The sequence below is a fragment of the Onychomys torridus genome, chromosome 19 (genome assembly GCF_903995425.1).
Source record: "Onychomys torridus chromosome 19, mOncTor1.1, whole genome shotgun sequence".
Taxonomy (NCBI): Eukaryota; Metazoa; Chordata; class Mammalia; order Rodentia; family Cricetidae; genus Onychomys; species Onychomys torridus.
In genome coordinates this window covers 61,156,572-61,177,617 of record NC_050461.1, presented here as the reverse complement: position 1 = coordinate 61,177,617, position 21,046 = coordinate 61,156,572, and the positions used below count along the sequence as shown (strand labels likewise).

General features: G+C 41.0%; 1 protein-coding gene across 1 annotated transcript; it reads left to right on the top strand.

Annotated features, from left to right (window-relative positions):
* The first annotated feature begins 289 nt into the window (after positions 1 to 289).
* Prdm9 (PR/SET domain 9) lies at positions 290 to 16,169 on the top strand. Its single transcript, XM_036169065.1, has 9 exons — positions 290 to 413; positions 688 to 795; positions 3,435 to 3,484; positions 5,318 to 5,474; positions 7,245 to 7,346; positions 7,554 to 7,825; positions 8,165 to 8,232; positions 10,040 to 10,233; positions 14,526 to 16,169. The coding sequence occupies exons 1-9, from the start codon at positions 317 to 319 to the stop codon at positions 16,157 to 16,159; spliced, it is 2,682 nt and encodes an 893-aa protein (XP_036024958.1). The 5' UTR covers positions 290 to 316; the 3' UTR covers positions 16,160 to 16,169.
* The last annotated feature ends 4,877 nt before the right edge of the window (positions 16,170 to 21,046 follow it).

Below are 21,046 nucleotides of genomic sequence, written 5' to 3'. Positions count from 1 at the left end.
AAAAGGTTGACCTAGAGTCAAGAGAATCATAGGGTGTACAGAGGCAAACAGATGGCCTTGGGGACCACAGACTCCTGCCCTACACTACCATATTGGTTTTCCAGTGACAGGATGGTGGGTCCTGCTTTGTGAGAGAGGAAAGGCTCAACTGCCTTATTAGCAGGAACATCCAGTGTTTACTTAAAGAGGCCTCTGGGAACGGGAAGAAAATCTTGATCACTGAGAGCACCCCAGGGTCCCATGCTCTGCCCTGCACATTCTGGTTTTTGTTCTTATTTTTTTCTTCCAGGTCAAAGATGAGTTCAAAGATATCTCCATGTACTTCTCCAAAGAAGAATGGGCAGAGATGGGAGAGTGGGAGAAAATTCGCTATAGGAACGTGAAAAGGAACTATAAAATGCTGATTTCTATAGGTAACAAGTTTTGGGTCAGATCAGCCGAGGCAAAAACCAAGTCTCCAATTCCCGTGGGGACAAGTTTAGAGGAAGTGTGTGTGTGTGTGTGTGTGTGTGTGTGTGTGTGTGTGTGTGTGTGTATCCAGGGCTAAATGCAAGCACAACACTGGCCTACTAAGATCTCCTCTCCCATCTCCTCTCCCAGAGCCCACATGGCCTTATGATACTTTCCTTTTTTTCCTTCTTCTAGGGCCTGCTTCCTTTTTAAGAGGAACATTTTGCTTCTTTTCAGGTCTCAGAGCCCCTAGACCAGCTTTCATGTGTTACCAAAGGCAACGAATCAAGCCCCAGATAGATGACAGTGAAGATTCTGATGAAGAATGGACACCTAAGCAGCAAGGTGAGGGGCTAGGAATATTTAGAAGGTGAGAGAGGTCAAGAAGATTTAGAATTAAACCATTTGAAACCAGGCCAGATTTTGGTTTCAGAAATGTCTTAGAATTAACTTCTGAAAACTTTTTTTTCCCCTCTCAAGACTCAAAGATCAGGAAAAAATGCAAGGCAATATACAGTAAGAAGTTATTCCTGTACATTTAAAAATATCTAAAAATTGTATACTATTTATATATGCAACAAGTATGAAATATATATAAATCTTGGCATAAACAAGAAACGTCAAACCCAGAACAGTTAGTATAAGCACCTAGTGTCTAGTCTACTTCTTGCTCATTAAGAATAATGCTGCTATGACCATGGATATGAAAATGTCCCTTCAAGATCTTGTTTTCACTTTTTTTTTTTTTGGTTTTCTCTGTGTAGCTTGCACCTTTTCTGTAACTCACTCTGTAGACCAGGCTGGCCTTGAACTCACAAAGATCCACCTGCCTCTGCCTCCCGAGTGCTGGTATTAAAGGCCTGCACCACAATTGCCCAGCTTTTTATATGTACATAAAGAAGTCAGATTGAATCATAAAATAATTCTATTTTAAGTTTGTAGGGACTTACTATTTTTGATAGTTGCACCATTTTATATTCCCACCAAAGGTGATCAAGCATTCCTATTTGTTCTTGTCCTTGCCATTACTTGTTGTGAGTTTTTTTTTTTTAATAATAAATAGGCATCCTAAAGAATATAGATATGTCACTGGGATTTTAATTTTCATTTCTCCGATAATTAATTGTGTTGATCAACTTTCTCTATGGTTATTGGCCACTTATATATCTGTAGAAATGTATGTTCAAGTCCTTTGCTAATAATTAGTCATAACAAAATATCATGCACTAAGTTTTTAAGCAGAAATATATTTCTTACAGTTCTGGAAGCTAGAAATCCAAAACGAGGGTGCTACCCTGGTCAGGCTTCAACAATGGCTTTCTTATTTGTGTGTAAGAGATCTCTCGTATTCACACGAACTCTGTGTTCATGGTTATATGCTTTGCAGATACTTTCTTCCATTCATTAGGTTACATTTTCATTCAGTTGTTTTGTTTGATGCTTTTAAGATTAAGGTGATCTTACTGTAGTTAGAGTTTTTCTGTCTGGCCCATAGTCAGGACAAATCTCTTTCACCCGCCAGTCCCACAGTCGCTCAGACCCAACCAAGAAAGCCCACAGAGACTTCTATTGCTTACAAACTGTATGGCCGTGGCAGGCTGCTTGTTATCTACCTTTTCTATCTTAAATTAACCCATTTCTGTTAGTTTATACTTTGCCACATGGCTTGTGGCTTACCAGTGTCTTTACATGTTGCTTTTCATGGCGGCAGCTGGCGGTGTCTCTCCCCAGCCTTCTACTTCCCAGAATTCTCTTCTCTCTTGTCCCGCCTATACTTCCTGCCTGACCACTGGCCAATCAGAACTTTATTTACACAGAGCGATATCCACATCATCTTACTTCTTGGTTTTTGGTATTGTATCCAAGAAATCAATTATGTTTCCAATGTTATGAATATTTTGTCTGGTTTTCTTCTATATAGTACTATCTATATCTATATACTACTATAAATAGTATCATGCCTTAAGTGTAGTTCTTTAATCCATGTTGATATATCTTAAGTTTGTTCTTTTTCAGGGTTCACTGGGCTGTTCTGATTCCCTTAAGATCCTGTCTTAATTTTGATATCTTTTTAATTCAGCAAAATATGGCATTGGCATTTTGATAGTGGATACATTTTTATCTGTGGGTCATTTGAGATAATGTAAACTTTTATAGTATTGTCATATAAGTCATGAACACAGGCTATTTTTTCCTGTTTCTTTGAGTCTTCAATTTCTTTTAGTAATATTTTGTCATTTTTGGTGTCCAAATCTTTTAAATCCTTGGATAAGTTTACTACTAAATAGTTTATTCCTATAACCTTTATATACGTGCTTTAAAATTTTTTTCCTTCCTGGATTGTTTACTGTGGGTGTATAAAAACACAACTGATTTTTAAATGTTTTTTATGTCCTGCAATTTTTAGTGGAACCTTAAGGGATTCCTGTGTATAAAATTTATAAAATAACTTCTTTCTTTCTAAGTTAAGATGACTTGTACTTCTTATTTTGGCCTACTTATTCTAACCAAGACTTTTGGTATTATGTTAAGTAGAACTAGCAAGAATGAGAATCCTTGCATGCCTGTTGTGACCCTAGGGGAAAGACTTCCAACTTTTCACTATTGAGAATGATACTGAAAATGACCTTTTACTGGTTTTTTTTTTTTAATGTGTACATAATTTCTTCTTGTTCTTAGTTTATCCAGGTTTTTTCCCTCATCACAGGTCAATTGACTTCTTTACTTGAAAATAAAATGCAATAGATATCTTATGAACACAAGATAAAGAGAAGATGAGTTTTGTCTGTTTTTGAATAAGCTTAAAATCAGCAATGCCCCCAGTAGAAAGATAGGGTTGATAAAATTTCAGAAACAATTTCCATATCACCCTTAGGTTGTCCTTGAAGTCTTCATTCAATTATTCAAAATTCTCTGTTCTTCCTGATAATCCCACATGTAAAAATATGTACCAACCAAAACATTGATTTCTCATCACTTTTCAGGTAGTCCTTCTTGGGTGCCCTTCCGAGTGAAGCATAATAAACAGCAGAAGGTAAGTCCTTTCCAAATCCTACAGACATGAAAAATTTCCTTATGCCTCTAAACACAGATAAGAGAAGAAGAAGGCATAGAGCACCCTGGGAACACTGCCTTCCCAGTCTCTTCTGCATCTTCTCTCATCCTCAACATCATTTGAATTAGTGAGAACATCAACAATAGTAACTGGACTTGTTTTATTTTTACAATGTTTCAGATCATAAGAATTTTATATTAATAAACACTGTGAGACAGGTAGTAAATTATAACCACTTTATAGATAAGAAATTGAAATGTCCAGTAAAAATGCCTAAGATCATAGCAAGCATTGGTGCAGTCAATTCCAAAACTCTTTCCTTAAAACATGTATAAGCTCTTTATATTGTATTGTAAAGTCATAGCATTAGCCATTTTTACATCACTCACCTGTGTGTTTCTACCTCAAATTTTTTCTGCTATGTCAAGTGAGAAATACACTAATATACTCTAAAGGTAGTTTACAAATATAAAAAGGATTTTACTTTGGATGGCACAGATAAAGGAGATCTGATCCTTCCCTCATAGAGACTCATTCTTATAAGAAAGAGCAGCCCTCAGCCCTAAGAAGATTCAAGTTTGTAGCAAGTAATCCATAAATAAGAAAATAACTTAATCAGGCATGGTGGTACATGCCTATAATTATGTGGGAAGCAGTGTCAGAAGGAATACTGTGAGTTAGTGGCCAACCTAATCTACATAAGGATTTCCAAGTCAGCCATGGGTACACAATGATATACTGAGTCTTGGAATGAGGAAGAGAAAATGATATAAGACTTCCTTATAGACATACATTATTCCATTTAAATGTCATCTGTGGAAGAGACTATCTCACATTAATATTGTATTCAATTGCACATGTTATATTCAGTATCACAAAAAGAATTAGCATGTATGGAGGTTGGAGAGGGTTCACTGGTTGATAGCACTTCTTATTCTCCCAGAGGTCCTGAGTTTGGTTTCTAGTTGTGAAGTTCAAAGCTGCCTTTAGTTCTATCTCTGAGATTTGAATGCCCTTGTCTGACCCTGACAGAACCTGTGAACATGTGTCACACACATGCTCATGTGTGTGTACACACACACACAGTCACACACACAAAAATAGAAATGAAAATAAATCTTTAAAAATGAACTGTTAGCATGTATACACATTTATGAATGAGAAAATTAGTGAATTTTCTGGCAAAATTAGTACAAGAACTAGCTAGTCTAATTCCAGAGAGTCAACCTAAGCATGATGACTCAGATCTGTAATTCAAGCATTGAGAGGCTGAGGGAGGAGGACTTGAGGAGGAGTCCTGTGAATCTGAGGCCAGCCTAAATAAATGAGACCCTGTCTCAAACAAACAACCTAATTCTGGAGTCAACTATTTCCAACTTGCTAATTTGCAATTTTAGCATCACTTAGTTCGTTGTTCTGCCATCTCTTCATTCTCTTCCCAAAGTTGCTGTTCCCCTGTCACTGCCTTTTACAGGTGTTTACTTTGTTTTCTACAATTCTTATCTCATCAAATATCTCCTACTTTATAGATATGCCTTCTTTCTCTCTGTAAGCCTTACTGTCTTCATTCAAAAACTTTGTTGACTTTCCAACTAGTCTTCCCAAATATCCCTCCCTCTAGCCTAAAAGAAGCCAGAAGGGAGAGAGATTCTCAGCCCATTTAGGTTTTTCCTTTTCTTTCTTATTCAGACAGTCCACACATGTCCCAAGATTTTTCACACATTCACTAAAGTCGCATGTGAAAATGTGTGGAAAGCCATAAAGAACTATAAAAATGCCTGTTGTGTTTTTAATATGTGCCTCTAATTAAAGGGAGCGCCTAGAATGCCATTAAATAATGAATCTAATGTGAAAGAAGTGTCTGGAATAGAAAATTTGCTGAATACAAGTGGCTCAGAACACCCCCAGAAACCAGTGTCCTCTCCTGGAGAAGGAAATACCTCTGGACAGTACTCTGAACAAAAACCAAGTAAGAGTAAATAATTTGGGAACTTTAATCCCTCTAGGTTATCTAGGAAGGTTGATGAGAATGGTCTAGAATGGTTTGTGTAGTGAACTTCAGATAGTTCTGATCTTGGCCTTGTCTAAGCTGTGGCAAGTAGTGAGCATGCTATTAAGTACTGTGTCAGGACATTGACTTTAAAGGCATATACTTGGGCTGTTATTCACATGGAGGTACCAGGGTGTAATATGAATCTTAAATGGTCTTACTAATAAAAACAAACTCAGGAGCCAGGTATTGGGGTGAATTCTGAAAGATCAGAGAAGCAGAATAAGCCACAGCTAATCTCACCTCGACAACTCCTCAGCCAATTCCGTTTCCTCAAACTGGAAGCCTCTGAGTCCTCATCCAAATGGATCTCAGCTAAATTGTTGCTCCAAAACCTAAAAGCTTAACAAGTCTCTAGTTCCTGGTCCTCACACCTTATATAACTTTCTGCTTTCTGCCATCACTTCCTGGGATTAAAGGCTTATGTCACCATGCCTGGCTGTTTCCAGTGTGGCTTTGAATTCACAGATATCCAGATGGATCTCTGACTCCTCAATGCTAGGATTAAAGGTGTGTGTGCCACCATTTTCTGGCCTCTATGTCTATCTTGTGGCTGTTCTGTTCTCTGACCCCCCAGGTAAGTTTATTGGGGTGCACAATATATCAGCCACACCAGGGCGCTGGCAGTCTATGAGCTTCTGAATGTTATATGATAATAAGGATTTAGTAGCTCCTGTATTTCTTTAAAACAGCAAGTGAAGCATAAAATGACTGATTCAGGCAAAGTGTCCTGTAGGCAGAATTTTCTTTCTTGCCCACCAGTTCCCAAATAACCAATACAGAGACTTAATATTAATTATAAATGCTGGCCAATAGCTCAGGCTTATTACTAGTTAACTATTACAACTTAAATTAACCCATTTATATTAATCTACATTCTGCTGCATGGCATTACCTCTCTTTCATCTTGCATCTCCTGCTTCCTCTCTGTGTCTGCTTGGCAACTCCTCTAACTCCACCATTCTTCCCAGCATTCTCTCTGTCCTGAAAATCCTGCCTAGCTATCTGCCAATCAGCTTTTTATTAACAATGAGAACAACACATTTTTACAGTATACAGAAGGATTATTCCACAGCAGTATCCAATAAATCTGTATGGCAATAGGAACCAAATTCTCTCAATGCTGTGTGCCCAGGTCTTTGATAAATGCCTAATCTGCAGCATGCCCTCAACAAATATTCTCTAAATGAATCAACATGTGTGAAGGAACTATTTTTGAGTAGAAAATGTGGGCAAGTAGAAATTAAACCTGAAAAGTCAGGAATTAAAATTAGATTAGGCATTTGTAGTCAGTCGAAGGCAGAATCTTAGCTTCTTTAAACAGGAAGTTAAAGGTGAAGCCGAGTATATGGAACTGTATAAGATAATTTTATGGCAGTAAACTTCATGTTTTCTTTTAAATTTCTTAAAAATAAATTTTAGTTTTTAAAAAATTTATTTTTATATGTGTATGAGTGTCTTCCTCCATGTGTATGCATGTGTCATCTGCATGCCTGATGCCTGCAGAGACTGAAAGACAGTGTTTGGTTACCTAGAACTGGAGTTGTGTGAGCACTGGGAACCAAACCTGGGTTCTCTACAAGAACAGCATGTGCTTTTAACTGCTGAGCCATCTCTCCAGACCCAAATTTTAGATTTTCTGAAGAAACATAGTCACAAACTTTAACTCACCTTTGCTCTCCAATCCAGAACTCAGGAAAAAGAATGTTGAAGTGAAGATGTACAGTCTGCGAGAGAGAAAGGGCCTTGCATATAAAGAGGTCAGCGAGCCCCAGGATGATGACTATCTCTGTAAGTGTCCATCAGGGCCTTCCCATGTAGAAGGCTGTTATGTCCTGGTATAATGATTCATCTGGTCATTCGGAGCCTAGATTTTATTTACTCTAGTGACTTTGGGTACAGATTGAGAGGGATGGCAGGGGTGCTGTGCTCTTTCTTAAGATCTTCAGATCTGGGAATGTTCATACACCTCCCCCAATCCCTGCTTTCTTATCTTAGATTGTGAGAAGTGCCAGAATTTCTTTATCAACAGTTGTCCCAACCATGGGCCTCCAATATTCGTGAAAGACAGTATGGTAGAAAGAGGGCATCCCAACCACTCAGTACTCAGTCTGCCCCATGGGCTGAGAATTGGTTCATCAGGCATCCCTGAGGCTGGACTTGGAGTATGGAATGAAGCCTCTGACTTGCCAGTCGGTCTGCACTTTGGTCCCTATCAAGGCCAGATCACAGAGGATGAAGAGGCAGCCAACAGTGGATACTCCTGGCTGGTAAGAAATGCCCCCCTTTCTGTCATCCTCTGTCTCCCCATCTCCTTTATTTGCTTCTGGTGTGACATACTATGACATGGACAGGGGCAACATGACTAATTCTGTGTAGTGAATGGTCTTTGTACAATCATGGAAGTCCTACTTCAAGAGCTGAAGGCGAGTAGGAGTAGAGTGGTACAGAGGCAAGAAAACCCATGTGTACATGATGACTCAGAAGCATCCATGAGGTCACTGTAAGTGGCTGAGTCCAAAGCTCAGGAAGCACTGATGAGAGTAGAATGGCATGATTTAATTAGTGTCATCCCAGAGCCTTAACACATTTTTTTTTCTGAAACTCAGATCACCAAGGGGAGAAACTGCTATGAGTATGTCAATGGGCAGGATGAGTCCCAAGCCAACTGGATGCGGTAAGGCCATTAGGTCTCTGGGTTTTAAGAAAGCCTGCTACTCACAAGACTTGTTTCTTTCTCTTTCATCATGACTCCCTCTATGGTTCCCATATGCTCTACTTCTCTTTTTCTCTGCACAGTACTTGTTCATATTGTGAACAGTCAGGAAAAAATAAATTACTGGCTGGGTGGTGGTGGCACACGCCTTTAATCCCAGCACTTGGGAGGCAGAGCCAGGTGGATCTCTGTGAGTTCGAGGCCAGCCTAATCTACAGAGTGAGATCCAGGACAAGAACCAAAACTACATGGAGAAACCCTGTCTTGAAAAAACCAAAAAGTAAAATTACTAATATTGTCATTAACTTTTATCAAAGCACAAATCTGCTCAGCAAAATTGAAATACTGAGGCAAACCTTAAGGAGCCTACATTCATTGAAAACACTGGGTTTACAATTTATTCAATATTTATGAATCATTTATTCTGTGTTCCAGTTCAGAAAACAGATTTGATTACTTGAGAAGGTCATACAACTTGTGTCCTTACAAGAGGCATGGTACAGATATTTTACTGCAGGAAAGTTTGACTATAAGTCTCCTATTTTTTTTGAGAAGTACGCCATGCCTACAACAAATGAACTTTAGTCTTTGAGGGCAGGAAATGTTCTTAGCTTCAGAGACATCTATACTGGGTTCTGGAAGGATGTAGGTTTGGATACTGTACACTATAGCACATTTCTGTGAGGGAGTCTCATTTTATTAGAAGACAGAAAATAGAAATAAACGACTATTTTTTTTCTGTTATCTTTATTTTTTAAGATAAGGTAACATAGATCCTTCTCATTCCCTGTGTAGCAGAGGATGAAATTAAATTTTTTATTCCTCTGGCCTCATTTCCTGATTATAGGCATGCACCACCATACCCAGTTTTATGTGGTGCTGTGTTTGAAGCCTGTAGAGGGAAGTTTCTCCTGTCCTTACTTGCCTAGCAGTCCAGACAAATCTCTCCCACCTACTGTCTCATAGCTGCTTATAAAATAATCACTCAGAGGCCTATGGCTCTAGCTTCTTGATAGCCTCTTTCATCTTAAATCAACCCATTTCTATAATTCTGTATGTTGCCACATGGCCATGGTTTTACTGGTCTGCTGATATCTTGTTGCTCCTTTTGCAGTGGACTGGTGTCTCTCCTGACTCTGCCCTTCTTCTCTCTGTATCTCTGCTTTAGATTTCCCACCTAGCTGTAAGCTTTTGTTATAGGCCCAAAGAGCTTTATTTATTATCCAGTGGGAGCCACACATATTCACAGCATACAGAAAGACATCCCACAGCAAGAGCCCTGAGTTTTGTGTATATAGGCAGGCATTCTTCCAGTTGAATGATATATTTAGCCCTATTTTCTGTGTTGTCTAAGAGATCTCTAAGTTTCTAAGGTAAACTGGGCAGATAGTGTGGAGAATTTTCAAATTTGGGATCAGTGCAGGATTCAATATAAGAATCTAGAAACAGAGTATATGAATAATGCCAAACTAGACTCCAAGGTATAAATGAAATAGAAAGTCACTGTTTTGTCAGCTTTAAAGTTAGAAGTCTGAAATAGAGCTTTGAAAACTGGGCTCTTGGGGAAAGAAAGGACTCTGGGACGGATGAGCAGGACTTCAAGCTAGGATGTACATTATGAAAAAGATAGATGAGAACATAACGTTCTTTGAAAAGTAGGAGGGAGAATGAAAACATCAGAACATGGAGGCACTGGGCACAATTAAGGAGTTAGATGCAGATATGGAACTGCTTACCTGATATGTCCTTCCTTTTGTCTCTACTCTAGGTATGTGAACTGTGCCAGGGATGATGAGGAGCAGAACCTGGTGGCCTTTCAGTATCACAGACAGATATTCTATCGAACCTGCCGGGTCATCAGACCAGGTTGTGAGCTTCTCGTCTGGTATGGGGATGAGTATGGCCAGGAACTGGGCATTCAGTGGGGAAGCAAGAGGAAGAATGGATTCACAACAGGAAAAGGTGGGCACTATGGTTCCTTAAAAAACAAAGAAAAGAAGGAATTCTCCTTGAAAATTTTTGTGCTTCAACTCTTTTTTTCTTTAATGATTTATAGTAAAAAAAAAAGTAAAGTTTAAATCAATTAGAGAAAAATGAAAATTGCAGGGCTGGAGAGATGGCTCAGTGGTTAAGAGAACTGCAAGCACTTCTATTAGGAGGTACAGCCTCAAGTATTAACAGCTTATCATAAAGTTGGCATCTAGGGGGCTGGAGAGATGGCTCAGAGGTTAAGAGATCTGGTGCCCCCTTCTGCCTTGTGGGGATATGTGCAGGTAGAACACTGTATACATAATAAATAAATAAATCTTAAAAAAAAAAGGTACATCATGCTATCCAATTGTCTGTTTGTCTTAAGGTCTAGGACCCAGGCTGGGATATAACACACTGGGCATCCTGTTCAACACAGTCACTTTTATAATCACTACAGAAGGTATGCTCATATCCTCCTAAACACACGAGCTCCTTCAAAATATTAGAGTAGCAGGGGCAGTGCTTCTCCTGAGCCTCTAGGCAGCTGGCTCTACAGCCGGTGTGGGAAGAGGCTCCTTTCTGGAGCAGACCCTTATGGATGGCAACACAGCTGCATCCCCTAGGAAAGTGGGTGTGCTCTGGCATCACAGGACATCCTGCTAGTCACTGCTGGGTCTGCTACATGGAGTTTCAGAGTCCATGGAACTCCTTGTGTTTCAATTCTTAAGCAAAATATAAATTCAGTACATTTTCAGGTACTTCTGAAATTAAAGATCATTTTATGTGCTTTTAAGTGCTATAAAATTTTTATGTTTTTAAATAATCTGATTTTATAAAAGAATTGATGTATTTATTTTATACATATGAGTGTTTGCTTGCACGTGTGTATGTCCATGCAGTGCCTGCTGAGGGCCAGGCTGCAACTGGGGCCATACATTTCTGAGCAGCCTGCACTGACACTGTGGGCCACAGTGACGTCCAGTCTGAGCTGCAGCCGAGGGCCATATCTAGATCCATGGCCCTACAGCATTCAGTGTCTGTGTTGATGTCCATGGCTCCTATTACCATCGAAGGCTGTGTGGATGCCCCGGTTCTGGCCTGCCACTTAGGACCATGTTAGCATCCGAGGGCCATACTGCTACTTGGGGCCATAGTGATATCTCAGACTAGGCTGCTGCTGAGGACCATGTCTGAATCCATGGTCCTACTGCAACTACGGTCCATGTAGATGTCTGTGGCCTGTGTTGCCACCAGAGGCCACAAAGATGGCCAAGGTCTGGGCTGCCACCTGTGGCCATGTTGGTGTCTGAGGGCCATGCTGCCACTGGGGCCATACTGATCTGGGTGGCTTGCACTACCACCTAGGCCATGGCAACATCCAGGCACAAGCGGCTGCCAAGGGCCATGTCTGAGTCTATGGTTCTGCTGTAGCTAGGGTCTATGTTGATCTCTGTGGCCCATATTACCACAGGGAACCATAAGAACCATGCATATTGAAATCTGAAGGCCTTGCTGAACTGGACCTGCCCCTTGCTGGCCACTATAGCACAAGAGCTGGTCCCACCCCTCACAGGAGAGCTTGTTCTACTACACTTGGGAGATGTCCCTGATAGCATGGGCATAGAAAAGCTGGCTCCACCTGTCACCGGAGGGAGGTGCTCTCAGTGGCCAGGACTGACAAAATCAGCTACCACACAGACCCACATCCAGAGCTTTGAGTTGGCTCACCCCAACATCTATGACCTGCCAGAATGTGTGAAGGGACTGGTCCTGCAGAACCATAGCTGCAGGATCTTCATGACTCAGGGCAACAGCAAAATATCCTAGAGGAATTTCTGTGAGGGTCCAGTATTGATGGTATTCCAGAAGCCAGAGGCCTTGAACGTGACCAATAACAACTCATTGCAATGAACACTTGCAAGTAAAACTAAATGAACAAAAGGGTCTACTTTGTGACACACCATAGCTCCTAATGCCACTAAGACCAATGATGAGGTTTTGGAGAGGCAGGAAACATAGAGCAAAGGGTTTTTTTGTTTGTTTGTTTGTTTTGTTTTGTTTTTAATTAATATTTTTAAATTTTTCTTTTGGGGGATCATGCTACAGGGGTGAGGGGCAGATATGGAGGGACTGGAAAATAAGTGGATTGGGGCACATGACCTGAAATTCCTAAAGAATCAATAAATAAATTATGGCAGAAAAATGTTTATATGTTTCTTTTTTCCTTTTCTTTTTTTCCCCTTTTTCTTTCTTTTTTTGGTTTTTGGAGACAGGGTTTCTCTATAGCTTTGGAGCCTGTCCTGAACTAGCTCTGTAGATCAGGCTGGCCTTGAACTCACAGAGATCCGCCTGCTTCTGCCTCCCGAGTGCTGAGATTACAGGCGTGTGCCACCACTGCCCAGCTCTAACTTTTAAAAAAGAATTTATGGGGGTTGGGGATTTAGCTCAGTGGTAGAGCGCTTGCCTATCAAGTGCAAGGCCCTGGGTTCAGTCCTCAGCTCTGGCAAAAAAAAAAGAAAAAAAAAAGAAAAGAAAAGAAAAAGAATTTATGTATTTATTTTATATGTTTGAGTGCTTGCATGTATGTATGTGTGTGTAATGCCTGCTGATGCCAGAAGACAGTGTTGGATCCCCCTGGAACTGGAGTTATAGACAGTTGTGAGATACCATGTAGGTGCCAAAACCAAACCCAGGTCCTCTGCAAGAGCAGCAAATACTCTTAACAGCTGAGCCTTCTCTCTAGCCCTAAATTTATTTTTAAGTACTTTATGAACAAAATATATAACATATAGTGCTATATGTTTAGGAGCAAAAGAAGAAAAGTTCTCAAGTACTCACCAATTCTTTTACTAAACTAGTTTATTCTGGTCCTTTTGGATTCTTTTTAATTTCCTTCTTATTTGTAAATAATATTAATATATCATCATGCATTATATCAACTAGTTGTCAAGTAAATTGTGGCTCTGTGCTAGGAGAGAAAAATATAAAATAAACAAAATGACTGGAATGCCTGCTCTTTGGAAGTTGACTCATGAGCTAGGGAAGCATGCATATTTGTATGCAGAGTCAGGAAGTAACTCCGACTTTGAAGAAAATTAATCCCAGAAAAGTGTTTAGAGACCTGTGGAGTAGGGGTGACTATAAATGATACTGAAGGAAGATAGCATTTGGAAGGGGCAAACAGTTGGTCAAAGGGTCCCAGACAGAAGAAGTAGTTGAGGCATGAGAGGTTTGGACCTTTGAGAACAGGCTGAAATCACTTAATGGAAGGAAGAAGATGCCAGAGAAATGTACATAAGCCTGTTAACATAGAGCTTGTGACTGGTGCCAGGACAGTGGAGAATGAAACAATTGTGGGGTTTTTAGTTCTCTTCTAAAATGATGCGTTGGTTAATTTTCTAAAATATAATGCAATGTGCGATCACCTTAGAGATTGCTTCAGTCTCCAGGGGGAAGGAGGACGCATACAAAGGGTTAGGTGTCAAAGAGAGACGATATCTGACTAAGGATATGTTTGGAAACAGGATTTTCTGTTATATCTGGAATGGGCTAAGAGTAAATGAAATAAGCATGAATACTTAGAATGAGACCTGAGGAAGGAGTTAACTTTCATTTTAAGATTTGTGGATCACTGAGAAAGACAAGTTTTGACAGTAGAAGGAGAATCCCCAGGTGAATATGCATTTTTGAATGAGAAGACAATTTTAGACTTACATGTGCTGCTTTAGGAATTAAAGGAATTTCCACCTAAGTCAGGAAGTGTTTCTATGTCTCAATAGAATAAATAGAGGCAGAAAGTGTGTGGGGAAAGGCACCCAGAGATCTGAGTAAGTGAAACTGGATGAGGCATTAGGTTTGCTGGGTAAAGTAGGATCTAACCTAGAAGATACTTGTAGTTTTTAGGGCATGCTCATTGCTGCACTATTTATAACAGAAGTAAAGTTGTCCCTGATCCTACTTGGAGGACCATAGTCTGGCTGACATGTAGAAAAGGGACCTAATGTGAGCTTTTATAGATTTCTATAAAAGATATAGTAAATAAAAATGGAATAAGGGAAACAGCTTGTGTTGGCTGTTGTTTGTCTTGAGACAAAGTTTCACCCCATAGTCCAGGTTGTCATTGAACTGAAAGTGATCAGACATGAACCATCAAGCACAACTGAGTTTGTGTTGTTAACACATGAAGATTGAGTAGTAGGATAGGCCTGGTCACATAGAAAAATCAGATGCCTAGGCAGTTTGTTATTATATTCACTCTAACCAAAAACTTCATCTTTCAACAGAATTAAGGACAGAGATCCATCCTTGTCTTTTGTGCTCTTTGGCCTTCTCAAATCCAAAATTCCTCAGTCTACATATGCAATGGAATCATCGAACTAAAATCTTCTCAAGAGCATCTTCAAGGATAAACTCCAAACCAGGGGATCCCCACCCAGATCAACTTCAGGAACAGCAACATTTGGATTCACACAACAAAAATGACAAGGCCAGAAGTCAAGAGGACAAAGGAAAGTCCAAACCCATGCATAAATGGGCAAGAGAGAAGATTTCAACAGCCTTTCCCAGCACATTCAATGGACAAATTAGATCTGAGGAAAGTAAGAAAACTATGGAAGAAGAGCTCAGAACAGGCCAGAAAACAAATATAGAGGACACAGTCAAATCATTTGTTGGATCAGAAATCTCAAGAATTGAAAGACAATGTGGGCAATGTTTCAGTGATGAGTCAAATGTCAATGAAAGCCAGAGGACACACTCAGAGGAGAAGCCCTATGTTTGCAGGGAGTGTGGGCAGGGCTTTACATGGAAGTCAGTCCTCATCAGGCACCAGAGGACACACACAGGGGAGAAGCCCTATGTTTGCAGGGAGTGTGGGCAGGGCTTTACACAGAAGTCAGTCCTCATCTGTCACCAGAGGACACACACAGGGGAGAAGCCCTATGTTTGCAGGGAGTGTGGGCAGGGCTTTACATGGAAGTCAGTCCTCATCAGGCACCAGAGGACACACACAGGGGAGAAGCCCTATGTTTGCAGGGAGTGTGGGCAGGGCTTTACACAGAAGTCAGTCCTCATCTGTCACCAGAGGACACACACAGGGGAGAAGCCCTATGTTTGCAGGGAGTGTGGGCAGGGCTTTACATGGAAGTCAGTCCTCATCAGGCACCAGAGGACACACACAGGGGAGAAGCCCTATGTTTGCAGGGAGTGTGGGCAGGGCTTTACACAGAAGTCACACCTCATCTGTCACCAGAGGACACACACAGGGGAGAAGCCCTATGTTTGCAGGGAGTGTGGGCAGGGCTTTACACAGAAGTCAGTCCTCATCTGTCACCAGAGGACACACACAGGGGAGAAGCCCTATGTTTGCAGGGAGTGTGGGCAGGGCTTTACACAGAAGTCACACCTCATCTGTCACCAGAGGACACACACAGGGGAGAAGCCCTATGTTTGCAGGGAGTGTGGGCAGGGCTTTACACGGAAGTCAGTCCTCATCTGTCACCAGAGGACACACACAGGGGAGAAGCCCTATGTTTGCAGGGAGTGTGGGCAGGGCTTTACATGGAAGTCAGTCCTCATCTGTCACCAGAGGACACACACAGGGGAGAAGCCCTATGTTTGCAGGGAGTGTGGGCAGGGCTTTACACAGAAGTCACACCTCATCTGTCACCAGAGGACACACACAGGGGAGAAGCCCTATGTTTGCAGGGAGTGTGGGCAGGGCTTTACATGGAAGTCAGTCCTCATCTGTCACCAGAGGACACACACAGGGGAGAAGCCCTATGTTTGCAGGGAGTGTGGGCAGGGCTTTACACGGAAGTCACACCTCATCAGGCACCAGAGGACACACACAGGGGAGAAGCCCTATGTTTTCAAGAAGGATGAGAAAGCCCATAGCAACAAAACCACACCTCAATAATCACAGGAAGAAAAATGTAGCCTCTAAATATCTTCTCATTTATTCTACTAAAACTTCTGACAAGTTTACTAATTTTCTTTTCTTTTCTTTTTTTTTTTTTTTTTTTTTGGTTTTTGGAGACAGGGTTTCTCTATACCTTTGGAGCCTGTCCGGGACTAGCTCTGTAGACCAGGCTGGCCTCGAACTCACAGAGATCCGCCTGCCTCTGCCTCCCAAGTGCTGGGATTATAGGCGTGTGCCACCACCGCCCGGCATTTTTTTTTTTTTTTCCACAGAAGAGTTTTTATTAAGATAGGAGAAGAGATAGACGTGAACAGGCCTGTGGGAAACACATGTGGTCAAGATAAAGGGGAAGAGAGGTCTTTAAAAAAAAAAAAAGATTTGTTTATTATGTATACAGCTTTCTGCTTGCTGTATACTTAAGAAGGCACCAGATCTCATTTCAGATGGTTGTGAGCCACCATGTGGGTGCTGGGAATTGAACTCAGGACCTCTGAGAGAGCAGCCAGTACTCTTAACCTATCTCTCCAGCCCTGATTTTTCTAAACTCAAGAGTATAAAATGATCAGCCCCATTTTCTTTTGTCTTTTTTTTTTTTTTTTTTTTTTTTTTTAAAGACAAGATTTCTCTGTTTAGCCCTGGTTGTCCTGGAACTTGTTCTGTAGACCAGGCTGCCCTGGAAATCAGACCTGCTTGCCTCTACTGCCTTCTGAGTGCTGGGTAAATTAAGGCATGCATCCACTACTACAATTTCCCACTTGCATGATGTGAGATGAGCTATAAAAACAAACAACAATAAAAAAGCAGGAGTTTCTTGGGTGATCAGAGGACGTCTCTCTGTTCTTTCCCACACAAATCCCTTCCATGTCTTTTGTTTCTACTTTATTTATTTAGCTTCCTGGTCTAATAAAGTTTGTCTCCATACAAGTCTGAAGCCCAAGTACCTTGCCCCATTCATCACAGGATGCAGAAAAAGTCAAGAGGGCATGGGAGAACTCATACTCTGAACTCAGGTCTTTGTGAAATTTCAATCCCTGGAAAGGTGTAAGTCTGAGATCATTACAGTTAAACTTTTAGAGAATCATAGCCAGACAGGCATGGTGGTACAACCTTTAATTCCAGCACTTAAGAGGCAGAGGCAGGTAGATTACTTTTTTGTGTGTGTGTTTTCAAGACAGGGTTTCTCTGTGTGGTTTTGGTGCCTGTCCTGGAACTCACAGAGATCTACCTGGTTCTGCCTCCTGAGTGCTGGTATTAAAGGCATATGCCACCACCACCCAGCCACAAGGTAGGTAGATTTCTGTGATTTCAAGGCCAGACTGTTCTACATAGTGAATGTCTAGGACATCCAGAACATAGAGAGACCCTACATAGAGAGACCCTATTTAAAAAAAAAAAAAAGTATTAGAGAATCAAGTCTGGGACAAAGGGAGAATTATCTGAGATTTAAGGCATAACTGGGAGTCTTAGTTACAGTTTCTACTGTGTGATAAGACACCATGACCAAAAACAACTTGGCAAGGAAAGGGTTTATTTTACCACACACTTCCAGGTAACAGTCCATCACTGAAGGAAGTCTGGGCAGGAACTCAAGTAGGACAGAGATCAGGGGCCGTGGAAAAGTTCTGCTTACTGGCTTGCTCCTCATGGCATATTCTACTAGCTTTCTTATAGCACCCAAGATCACCAGCACAGACCCTCCCACATCAGTAGTTGAGAAAATTCAACATTGGCTTGCCCACAGGCAAATCTGGTAGGGACATTTTCTCAGTTGAGAGACCCTCTTCTAAAGGGGCTCTAGTTTGTGTCAAGTTAATATAAGACTGGCCAGCACACTGGGTCAGGGAAGAGGATTCTGCAGTTACCTGAGAAATGAGGCTTTTCTTTTCTCTACTCTCCTGCCAGGCTCCTACCTTGACTTTATTTATTTATTCATTCATTCATTCATTCATTCATTCATTTATTTATTTATTTATTTGTTTGTTTATCTATCTATCTATCTATTTATTTATTTATTTATTTTAAGTGAGTCTCTATCATTCTATTTTATTAATGAAGACTCGGGAGCCAGATGCTGGGGTGAAAACCTGCTAGCTCAGAGAAGCAAAGAAAGCACCCAGCTGACTGTCCTTCTCAGCTGTTGTCCCAGAAAGATAGTTTTCTCCTACACGATCTGAAACAAAAACTCCTCCAAATGCATAGCACTCCCTTCTACTTCCTGTACATCTCTCTCCACGTCCTCCTGACTTCCTCATACTCTCTATGGTTTTTTCATTATCAACTGGTTGCTTGCTCCACATCTTGACCCATGGTTGATTTTATTTAAGCCTGTTTACAATATTCAAGCAGAAAGCTCTTGGATTAAAGGTATGTGCTAGGGATGAGCCACACCACAGCTAGAAGCAGTTTTTTTTTCTAGTAAGTAATGCAGTCTTGGGGTTCATAGTATGATCAAATATCCTGCAACAGCTCTTGGCTTCTTTCAACCTCTGTAAACTCAGAGATGAAATCCAGACAGGGTTGTACATGTATGAGTTCATGTGCAGCTGTGTTTTATGTACTTTACATGCATGTATGAAAATGTTTATAGATGTGGCCTACATGTGTGCCTTATTGTATGGTGGATGGTTATGACAGTATACCTAATGTGTGTATGTTTTATTTGTATGTGCATGTGTGGGTATGTTTATTTGGGCTGCCAGTCAGGGAAATAATGTAGTTTAGTCCATCCCTCTAGAGTAATCCTAGACGTGTGTGTGTGTGTGTGTGTGTGTGTGTGTGTGTGTGTGTGTGTGTAGATAGGTAGACAGGTAGATAAATGTTGGCTAGATAGTGAAATAGTAGGGAATTACTAGCCATTGAAAACAGAATCATGGCATTTTCTTTCCTTTTTTTGTTTTTTGTTTTTGTGGGTTTTTTTTCTTTTCTTTTCTTTCTTTCTTTTTTCTTTTCTTTCTTTCTTTTTTTTTTTTTTGTTGTTCTTTTTCAGACAGGGTTTCTCTGTGTAGCTTTGGAGCCTTTTCTAGAACTCACTCTATAGACAGACCAGGCTGGCCTCAAACTCATGGACTCATGGAGATCCTCCTGCCTCTAGGTCTTGAGCGCTGGGATTAAAAGCATGCACCACCACCGCCCCGTGAATCATGGCATTTTCAAGAAAATGGATGCAATCAGATACCTATCATGTTTAGCAAAATAATCCAGACTCAGAAGCACAAGTATTATAGGTTATTTCTCATATGTGGAAATGTAAACAAACAAAAGACATGGATGTAGATGGAGGATCTGTTACGGAATAGAATAGAGCTAGGGAATTAGCGAGGAGGGACAAGTATGGGTAATAGCGAAATAAACACAACCAAAGTCCCTTGCATGTATGAAAATGTCACAATGAAACCCACTACTTTGTACAATTAATATACACTGGTTAAAATATAGAAAAATGATACCTTTTAAGACTACTGGGACACTGCCTCCACCATCCAACTCCATCAGAGACTTCCCATATCCTGCTCCAGAGTTTAGCCTGGTGGCTATCCACCACCACCCCATACTTGTTATCCCACCCCCACCCAACCCCCACAACCTACCAGACCTAGCCTGGGTCCCACAGCTGGCACTCCAGCCTAGTCTGGCCACCTGCACTTTGCAGCAGGCAACCCCTAGGCTTCTTCAAGGTCCCACATCCTGTGCTTAGATGTCACTTTGGGTGCCAAATGTCATGAAGTGTCACTGTACAGGTGTGTGGGTTTATGTGGGTCTGTGGAAAGAAGACTCAGAGGTACCGTATGAATGAATCTAGCCTTTTACAGCTGCAGGCTCTCAGGACTGAAAACTTTCCCTGCGCCCAGGGCAATTTTATTTTTTCTCCATATTTACACTTTAGCCTGTTGATTTCCATATGTTCAAAACAACCCAAAAGAAGCTCCCCAAAATACAATGCCAAGTGCAACTTCCTCAATTCATCAGGTACCACAGTTTTCCAGGTTTCCTGAACCAAGTTTTTCATAGGCCTTTGTATCCTTGGGAGACTCTCAGACAAAAATCACATAGGGCGACAAGAGAAACAAAAGGTATCAGGTAAACAAGAGATGGATTAGGGCTAGGTGCTACCCAGACCTAGTCCCAACAGTCCCTCCACCTCCTCCTGAGCCACAGCTAACCTCTAGGCATCCTCCAGGACAAGCCCTAGCTTTATCCAGCCTCCAGACACTGCACACTATCTTCACCAGCTGACGGGTATAATCTGGTGAGTACCCCAGACCACTTCATCCATGGCTTTCCCACAATCCACCAGATCAGCCTGGGTCCCACATCCAGTGCACCAGTCTAGTCTGGCCTTCCATGCTTTCATTATAGAGGAGCTCTAGGCTTGGGCTAGTATTCTCCTTCCCTATTCACTAGATCATAGGATTCTTCCATGTCACATTCAACCTTTCTACTCAGACCTGTCTAACCCCATATTATTCAACTTGGAACAGGAAGCATGTTCTGTTTACCAGCCCAATGCTCTTTGCCCATGTGAATTCATTCCTCTCAATACATCTCAAATTTCTAGATCCAACCCACCTCCACATCTTCTCTTCTCCCTCAATCTACATCAACAACAAACTTAGAACTAACAAAGGAAGTCCACATGCCCATATTTCATCACAGGAATCCCATCAATATGAAAGATCAAGCTGATATCTTTTCTCCAAACCTAACAGTTCTGTAGAAATATTTGACAATGAGAATTACTTAGATGAATTCCAGGACACAGAGGTTAAAAGAAAAATAATAAACTTCATCAAATAATTCAAGGAGTTAAAAAAAGACAGAAAGAGACACTCAATGAAAACAAGGAGAAAGAGCTTAAGGAGAATATATGCTTGAGCAATGCCCAGG